General features: G+C 59.4%; 1 protein-coding gene across 1 annotated transcript in view; it reads left to right on the forward strand.

The window, feature by feature from the left end:
* Nucleotides 1-9798, forward strand: part of ARID3C (AT-rich interaction domain 3C) — a gene marked incomplete at its 5' end in the record, with an annotated part of 22282 nt that overhangs the window by 8808 nt on the left and 3676 nt on the right. Inside the window, one exon of the mRNA XM_019474369.1 lies at nt 5845-5917. Coding sequence (XP_019329914.1) covers nt 5845-5917 — 73 coding nt within the window. The remainder of the gene's footprint in view (nt 1-5844; nt 5918-9798) is intronic.

Consider the following 9798-nt stretch of genomic DNA (forward strand, 5'->3'; position numbering starts at 1 on the left):
GGCGCCCGCCACAGCGGGGAGGGGGGTTTTAATGACCTGCTGGATCCGCCGCATTATCAGCGCTGATTAAACCTACTGCTCTATAAAGCGCTGTTAAATATTAAGCATGATGAAAGGCTTTGGGGGGGAGCCGCGGCACTGGGAGAGGGCTCTGGATGGGGGTGTCCAGCCACACCGGTGGGGTGACCGCTGAGGCTGGGGATGTTGGGGCAAGTGAGCACCCCGGTGCCCACTGGGGCTGTGGGGTCAGGGGAGCAGCCCCCCTTCAAGACCAAGCAGTGCCTTCACATGCAGCCAGTGTCCAGGCAAAACCATCCCGTAACCATTAACTTATTAACGGCTGGCAGTGGAGGCGAGTGGTGGCTCACAAGGTCAGGGGGTGGTTTGTGCCTGGCGGGGAGCAAGCTGCCCCCCAGCTCCAGAGATGGGGGGGGCGGGGAGGACACCCACGAGCTCTCAGCTCCCTTGTGTGTGCCCCATGGTGGGGGGAACAGTGGGGGGGCTCTGGCTCTGGCCATTCTTGGGGTCCCTGCACGCTGGGGTGCACGAGGCTGTGCACCACTGGGAATAACCAGTCCCTGTGGTTGCAAGCCTGAGGGGTAAACTGAGGCACTGACGGCTTTCCCATCCCCCCATCCCATCAGGACACAGGGGGACACACCCCAGTGTCTGAGTGCCTGGCTGTATACCATCTCCCTGGGGAAGGAGCCAGGGACCCCCAACTCAGAGGCGACAGTGATGCTCCGGAGGGGCGCAAAGACTCCAAAATAGCCTGTCAGCAGTCAGCCACCCATGGCGTGCGGCTGCACCCCGGGGGGCTGGAGGGGTGCGCGGAGATGAGCATCGCCTGAGCTCCCTGCGTGAACAGCGGCCAAATGGAAAAATTAGCAATGCGGCTAATCAATGCGGTGCATATTAAGCGGCTCAGGGTTGCAGGGGGGGGACACACGCAAGGCAGGGGGGAGCCAACCAGGGTCCAGGATCGATATGGCTCATATTAAGTGGATTAAATCCTGGTTGCTGATCTGACCCCTCGCTGCCAGCCGGAGGTGGCAGCTGAGTGAGGGCTGCGGGGGGTCCCGCTGTGATCACTTCCCTTGGCAGCAGGGCTGTGGGGGGGCCATGGGGGTGGCTTGCTGGGGCAGGGCAGCCTGGAGAGGCCTGGGGAGTGGCTTAGCTCGTCACCACATCCATCCTCTGTCTAGGGGATCAGCTGGGCTATGGGGTGATGGCAATCCCAGCTCGAGCCCTACAAGCACCCCCAGCTCTGGGAGAGGCATCTCCTGAGTGAGTGAGAAGTGCTAACAATGTTATTTAATCGCGGTGAGGAGGAGGGAGGGGCACACGGTCTATTTGCGTCCCTTTAATAAACCATGTTCGACCCACTGACCTTTAACCTGCCCGACAAGCCCCGTTATCCCCATCCCTTAAGGAATAAAAACATCACCATGGCAATGAGATGACGAGAGGGAGCGGGGTCCCTGGACCTGCGCCCAGGGTGGGGTGGGGACAAGGACGTCCTGCTTTGGCCCTGCACCAGCACCCGAGCGGCAGTGCGGGGTGGAGATGGGGCGGTGCTGGGGGTGCCGCGGCTTTTGGGGGAACCAAGCACCGTGGATGGGGTCCCTGAAGTCGGCAGAGCGGAGCTGCACTGTGCACCGGTGGGATATTGATCCCGGGGCTTGACAGTTTAATACTTCTGTTTATAGAGGAATATAGTTACATCGATGGCGTTAAATGAGTTACTAATTATATCAATACAAACACGATTAAAAGGGTCCTTGCTCATAGGTCACCGCAAGCAGGAGCTGCTGCTCACATTGCACAACTGCCCCCGGGCAAGGCCTGCCCAACCACTCTGAGGTGCACGGTGGGGGGATGCTCTGCAGTGGTGTGTGCCCCTGCGGGGTGGGGCGGTGTCCATCCGGAGGGGGGTGCCTGTCTGGGGTTGTGCATGCCCATCTGGGGCTGTGCATGCACGTATGGGGTTGTGTGTGGCCATCTGGGGTTGTGTGTTCCGGTCTTGGGTTGTGCTTGTCCGTATGGGGTTGTGCATGCATGTATGGGGTAGTGCGTGCCCATCCGGGATTGTGCATGTCCATCTGGGGTTGTGTATGCACATCTGGGGTGCATGCCCGTGCAGGGCTGTGCACGCACATATGGGGTTGTGCAGGCTCGTGCAGAGTTGTGTGCACCCATGAAAGGCTGTGCATGCTCACCTGGTGTTGTGCCTGCCCACGTGGTATTGTGCGTGCCCGTAGGAGGCTGTGCACATCCAGACACGGTTGTATGTGCCTGCATAGCGATTTGTGCCTGTGGGGACTGTGTGTGCATGTACAGGGTTGTGCACAGTCATGTGATGTTCTGTGTGCCTATGCAGCGTTGTGCACACCGATGCAGGGTTGTGCAGGGTTGTGCAGGGTTGTGCAGAGTTGTACATGCCCATGCAAGGTTGTGCCCTTGGGGGGATCTGTGTACATGTACAGGATTGTGCACATGCTTGTGTGAAGTTGTGTGTGCCCATGAGGGGCTGTGCACACTCATGTGGGGTCATGTGTACCCATGCAAGGTTGTGCACACTTATGTGGGGTTGTGCGAGCCCATACAGGCTTGTGCATGCCTGGGTAGGGTTGTATATGCTTGTGTGGGCTTGCGCACACCTGCGTGGGGTTGTGTCAGCCCGTGTGGGGTTGTGTACACCCACACGAGGTGTGTGTGTCCCCACAGGGATTGTGTGTGACCCTGGGGGGTTGTCATCTGCCACTTAGATGGTCCATCCCCAAGTGAGGTGGGAAGGGACCGCAATGCCCAACCTGCAGGAAGAGGAGGAGGGTGAGTGGAGCCCTGGGTAAGGGATGGCGTTGGCTCCTTCCTCGGGGCTGGGCCTGTCTGGGGGTCCCTCCTTGCCTAGAGGCTGTGGCAGGCCACCACCCGTGCTACCACCCATGCCACCCCTGTGCCACTCCTGTGAAGCTGTGATGCCTGGATCCCACTGCCAGCCTTGGCTGGGACCCAGCCCACCCCCATCAGCAAGAATCCCTCAAAACCTCCTCCTTTCCAGCCTGAGCATCCCCAAATCTCATGGGATGCTTGGTGCATCCCCAGCACACCCGAGGACCCTGCCGGTGGGTTCCCTGTTACTCAGCTCCGCTCTTGTCTCTGCTTAAAAGCCGACCTTTGCTCCCCATTTGATGTAATGTGTTTTTGCATCTTGGTGCCCCACAGATAAAAGGTTAGAGGTTGATAAATGGTGGAAAAATAGATCCCAGCACTTGGGGGTCACACCTGTTTTGGTGGTGGAGGCACTGGCAGCACGTGCTGGGTGGGATCCTGCCTGCCTTGGTGGGAGGAGAAACACGAGTGGCACCCCGGGGGCCTGGTGGAGGTGTGGGTGCAGGAGCCCACGCGCTGGGTTGAACCCCGGGAAGGCAGTGGCTTCACCCTGCTGTGGGATGGGCAGTGGTTGCCGGTTTTGCAGGGTTTGCTCCTGCTTTGACAAGCCAAGAGATTGCAGGGGGTGGAAATGGGCTTGGTGTGGAGCAGTGGGGGTCGGAGCCCTGCTGCAGGCAGGCACAGGCAGGGAAATGCAGGCAAAGCCTGGCTCACACAGCCTTCCTGGGGCAGAAATCAAAGCAGCCCCCTGGAGCTCTGCTCCGAGCCTGACCTAGTTACCGAAATCAATGGCTCGAGGAGCTCCTGGAAAAGGGCAGGTGATGGGGAGGGGGCACAGAGAGGGGCAGGGAGCACCACGGTGGAGGGGAGGGACAGGGTGCTGGCACCCAGGGGTCAGAGCACCCCGAGAGCATCCTGCTGCAAGGAGGGGATGGGTAAGTGGCACTCAGAAGGCACGGAAGGGATGGAGCACCATGGAGCAGCTCAGAGCCAGGCAGTCAGCACTCATGGGTGTGGTGGGAGACTGGCAGTAGCACCCATAGACTAGGCTAGGGACAGGCAGTTAGCACCCATCTGTTAGACAAGGGACAGGCAGCTGGCACCGATGGGCTAGATAAGGAACTGTGTTAGATGTGTCTGTCCGGTGATGGGAACAGTGGGGTGTCTGTGGGAGCATCCCTGCATCCCTGTGTGTCCCCATGTTCCCCCATCCCTGCATTCCCACATCCCAACATCCCTACATTCCCATGTCCCCGCATCCCTGCATCCCCATATCCCTGCATTCATGTGTCCCCATCACATCCCTGCATCCCCCCATCCCCACATCCCCGTGTCCCCGGAGCCTGACACATCCCCACAGCCCAGCTCCCTTTATCTGCCTGGTGAATGATGTCCTGGGTGGAGGAGGGGGTGCTCCCTTTCTATTGGTTTTTAACGGCCTTTCCCAGCACAATTGTTTTTTAAACGATTCTATTTTGTGCCTGACTTTGTTTTCTAGCTTGCATTTCTTTGTATATGTTTTGGAAATCCATTCTGGACTGCTGAGTTTTGTTTCTTTTCAATGGCTTTAAATTCTTACCGGGCTCACTGGGAGGAATTGGTGTCTATAGCGCCTTCGATTGGTGCTAATTTTTCCTTCATGTGCTCTGACTTTTACTGCTGAGCTATCGATCTGGCGGGCTCCAATTTGTCATGGTCACCCAGGCGCTGTGCTGGAATCAGGCAAGCCCTGGCTTTTGCACGGAGCCAGCGCTTCGTGTCCCTGGTGTAGGGGCTGCACTCGCCTCCCCAGTGCCGTCCGTCAGCTCAGCCTGAGGGTTGCGTCCTTGTGTTTGGAGCCGCGTCCATCCAATACATCTAAGTATCCGCACAGCCATACGTGTGCATCTGTGCAACCACGTGCATGCTCACCAGCTTGCACATGCATCGGTGCACCCACAAACTTGCCAGGACGCACAAGCACCAGTGTCAGTGCCCACGCGGCGCTGCACTTGTGGTTTCGTGCTTGTGCACTTGCACACAGTGCACACACATCTGGCTTTGCATGCGCACACCCACTGTGGGAAGTCCTTGTGCCTTGCAGGGATGTGTTGCTGCTGTGCTCACACCCTGGTCCCCGTGTGCAGCCAAGGAAGATGGATTTGGGGTCCCTATGTCCGGCCAGGGGAGGTGGATTTGGGGTCACCATGCCCAGCCGAGGGAGGAGGATTTGGCAGCGTGTCCCTTTGCGGAGGTGCCTCACGCTGTCCTCGGCCATCGATCAGGCCCCGTCTCTCAGTGACATGGCTCAGGCTGTGCTTATCAGGTCGTCAATAGCCCTGTCACCCTGGTCGAGTGGGGCAGCCCCAGTGCTCACAGCTCCCTCACTGGCATCCAGCGCCATGGCCCTGCCAGCTTGCCGTGCCCCTAGAAGGGACCAGCATCTCCACTGTGCAGGTGGATGCGTGTCCCTGCAGATGAGGATGCTGATCCCATGCTGGGACCTGGTGAACACCGGCACTAGCCAGTGCTGGGAGGCTGCTGAGCCAGAGCAGGGCTGAGCATCCCGGTCCCAGGGACCTGCCTGGGGGCCCAGGATTTGCTGCTGCTCTGTCTACATTGGCATCATCTTCCCAGGCTGAAACACTGTTGTCCCTCTGCCTAGCAAGGAGAGGGGCAGAGAAACTGAGGCACCGATGAAATGTCTTTGCAGCAAGGCTGTAAAACAGTTGGTGGTGCATGGGGAGCCAATGCCAGCCCCCAGGCACGAGGAGAGCCCAGCGCTGCCAGCATGAAGGGTGCGCTGGGGGGTTCCATCCATGGAGCCTCTCGTTGCTGGCAGAGAGGGCAAGTGGGGCCAGGGGTGATGCCGGGTCCTGGTACAGGCAGGGGCCCTGATCCTGGCATTGACCCCCTCTGCCTCGCACACCCGCATGTGCCGGCAGTGCTGACCCCTTTCTCTCCTGCCCCCAGCTCTACGAACTGGATGAGGACCCAAAACGCAAGGAGTTCCTGGACGACCTCTTCGGTTTCATGCAGAAGAGAGGTAAAGGTGGGTGGTGGGGTGGGTGCTGCTGACACCCCTGCCCCAGCTGCCTGGGGGGGCTCATGGCATGGCCCACTCAGGCACCGAGCTGCTGCGGGTCTCTACAAGTCCCCCAGGCAGGTCCTGTGGGGCCTCCCCCCACCATCTCTTACACACACTCACATGCATAAACTCATACTCAGCAGATTTGCCCCCGTTGCCCCAGGCAGAGGGCTCCCCTGCCCGCCCACCCCCGAGCTGGGGCTGGTGATGATGCCAGTTGCTGATGCCTGTTAGCGATGCCCGTTAGCGATGCCCAGCAGGCATGCCCACTAGCCGTGCCAGGTGGGGCTGCCCATTATCATATTCCTTGGTGACAACTGTTAGCAACACCCATTAATGACGCCCATTAGCAGTGCCCATTTGCAGGGCCTTTTAGCGATGCCTGGTGGGGATGCCCTTAGCAGTGCCCGTAGTGGTGCCAGTTAGCGCTCCCCATTAGCAGTGCCCGGTGAGGATGCCCATTACTGGCACCTCTTAGCGATGCCCACGATGCCACAGGAGTGGGGTTTGGTGACAACTGTTAGCAACACCCATTAATGACGCCCATTAGCAGTGCCCATTTGCAGGGCCTTTTAGCGATGCCTGGTGGGGATGCCCTTAGCAGTGCCCGTAGTGGTGCCAGTTAGCGCTCCCCATTAGCAGTGCCCGGTGAGGATGCCCATTACTGGCACCTCTTAGCGATGCCCACGATGCCACAGGAGTGGGGTCAGCGATCCAGGCAGTGCCGGGCGCCACGGGGTTAAGGGCTCACCAGCCAGCCCGGCAGCATCGGAAATCTTTGCTATCGGCATGGGGGGCCGAGCCGGCTCCCAGGGACTCGATAAATGCTTTAACCTTCGCCCTCCTCGGCCAGGCCTGCGACAATTAAAAGTTGCCGAGCACGGGCGTGTGGCTGGCCGTATTAATTAGAGCCTTTTGCTGGTGTGTGGATTAATGAACATGCCGCTCAATAGCCAGTAAACCCCAGGCAGAGGTTAATGCCGAGCTAATTAACGGGGGAAGGCTGAGGGGGTGTGCAGGAGCAGCGGGGCTGGCTGTGTGCAGGGCGAGGGTGGGCAGAAAGGGGCAGTCGCCCCCAAGCTGTGCCCATGGGAAGGGTGGTGAGGGTGCCCACCCACCCACAGGGCGGCACTGATCGACTTTTGGGTTGGGCTGGGACCCCACAAACTCGTTTCACTCAGGGCTGTGCTGCAGGGGCTGGGATGGCTGTGGGGCTCATGCCGGAGCCCAGCTGGAGGCTGGGGGGGTGGGCCAGGTACTGCCCCATGGGTGTCCCTGGTTCCCCTGGCCCTGGTGCAGGTTTGTGGGGAGCGAGTGGGAGCAGCAGTGCTGCCTTGACCCCCTAGCATCCATCAGCCACGAGATTCATGGGCTGTTCCGGGCTTCATTATCTCTCTCTCCAGAGCTAATTAACTCCCTCGCCATTGGGGCTGGGGCTAATTAAGCAAGCGCCTGGTTGTGTGGGGAGGAGGAAGGGAGCCTGATGCCTCTCTGTCAACGCTGCTCCTCATCCCTCCATGTCCAGCTGTGCTACTCCTGTCCCCTCTGTCCCATGCCTCCCCGAGCGGGTGGCATCCCCCCGGGGAGGGCAGGCAGGTGTGCACATGCGGGTGTGCAGGTGCAGGGGTGCGGGTGTGTGGGGGCGGGGGTGCAGATGCAGGTGTGTGTGCACCTGTTGGAGGAGTGGGGGATTTTGGAGCCAGGTAGCAAAGAGAAAGAGGGCAGGGGGCTGCGGGGCAAGAACAGCATCCTGGGGGTCATCAGGAGCTGGCTGAGAAGCAGCACCCATGAGCCAGCATGGGTGTTGCTGGGACACCCAGAGGTGCATGGGCAGGGGGCTGCGACCCCCAGGCTGTGTTCCTGAGGTGACGGTGGGCCAGGGGGGACTGATGCCTGTGGGGTAAGCACTAATGAAAGGGGCTGCACCCCCCCTGCTGTCTGTCAGAGCATTTGTCAGTGGGGTGGAGAATTAGTGGGGCTGAAATATGGGCTGGGGACAGCCCCACTGGGGGGGACATTGGGAACCCCATGTCATGGGGCAGGTCACCCAGCCCCAGTGGCATGTGGGGATGACTGCTGGAAGGGAACTGGGGGAGCAGGGATGAGAAAGGGGTGATACCATCACCCCCATCAGACATGGGGTGCAGGCAGTGGGGCATCTCATCCCTGTGCCCCAACCTCCATGGCACCCTCAAAAGTGGTGAGCTGGGACGTAGGGGGACTATTTCTGCTTTTGCTCACCGGGAGTCCGCAGGGCCCTCCCGTCCCCCAACGAGCCGAGGGCCCCGCTGATAACATGGGGCCATTAATCAATCAAGGAGCTAATTGCAGCGCCACAATGGCAGCATCACCTCCCCGGGCTTTTGTGCTGCTTGCCCTGGCCGGGGCTGGGGCCAGGGCCATCATTCTGCCGGGACACAGACAGGTCCCTTTGTCAGTGGAACGGGCACCAGCCGCCCGCCCCACACAGCCCCGAGATTAATGGCAAGCCGCTTTCATTAGCCATCATGGTCAGGGAGGGGGGGAAGAGAAAAGAAGTCTATGGGCCATCAATTGGGGGCTGAGACCCCACAAACTCATTGGCGTGTTGGGGTGATGGGGAGCCCTTGAATTGGGGCCCCCCGAGGTGATGGGGCCAGTGTCGGCAGCCCCTAGGCAGGGCTGGCGAGGTACTGCTGGTGGATATCGAGTCAATATCTCTGCCTTTTTCTCAGGAGGATAAACTCCTCTCCCCCTTCCCAACAGGGCGAACAACACAGACACAAAAAAAAAAAGTTAAATGAACTCAGTAAAGGAATAAAAAGAGCTCATTTTTCAGGCTTATGTGAAGAAGCCGAGCCAATATCGGGGCCATAAATTAGGGATGCTGGAGGATGGCAGTGAGTGACAGCTTCGTTTGAGGGGCGAAGCGCAGCCGTGACAGCCTCCCCCCACCAAATGGATGGCTTTCCAATACCACCCGCGCCCCGTGGTCCCACAGGAGGAATAAATATGGGGTGGGATGGGACAGGACGGGACAGGATGGGATGGTATAGGATGCTCATCCCTCCTTGCCCTGCTGCAGCCCCCAGCTGCTGCCCGGCCCATTGCCCTGAAGCACTGTGGCGCAGAGCAAGGCTGTGGGGCTATTTGGGAGTGCTGGGAAGGTGGGGAGGGGGTTGTAAACAGACCCGGTGGTTGTGGGGACCATGCTGGTCCATGCTGGGCTCACAGAGCCCTGGGACCTCATGTCCCCTCACCCCATGCCCTCGGTGGGGGGGTGATGCTGGGGGACCCGGGGTCAGGGTCTCTACTGAGGGTACTTGAAGCGGATTTGGGGTCAGGTCTCTTGGGGGGGGGTACTGAAGGCCTTTAAGCAATCAGGGGGCTGCTGGGGAGGACCTGTGCGGTGGGGAGTCTCTCCGGGGACTCTTGAGGGAGTCCCTCTCTAGAGGGCTCAGAGGGAGATTTTTAAGAGAGAAAACCTCTCTATAGGGAGGTTATAGGGTGAGTCCCTCCAGATGTGTTATGGGGGGGTCCCTCTTCAGAGAAGGTTATAGCATGAGTCCCTTTATAAAGTTTAGATAGGGTGTCTATGAGGCTCTGAAAGGGGGTTACAGAGAGTCCTTCTAGGATGCTCTGAGAGATTTTGGGGGGAGATGCTCTATACCTGAACAAGGTTGAGAAGTGGGCCCGTGTGAACCTCATGAGGTTTAACAAGGCCAAGTGCAAGGTCCTGCACCTGGGTCGGGGCAACCCCCAGTATCAATATAGGCTGGGGGATGAAGGGATTGAGAGCAGCCCTGCCGAGAAGGACTTGGGGGTACTGGTGGATGAAAAGCTGGACATGAGCCAGCAAT

Source organism: Aptenodytes forsteri, unplaced genomic scaffold (assembly GCF_000699145.1).
Source record: "Aptenodytes forsteri isolate BGI_AS27 unplaced genomic scaffold, ASM69914v1 Scaffold201, whole genome shotgun sequence".
Classification (NCBI taxonomy): domain Eukaryota; kingdom Metazoa; phylum Chordata; class Aves; order Sphenisciformes; family Spheniscidae; genus Aptenodytes; species Aptenodytes forsteri.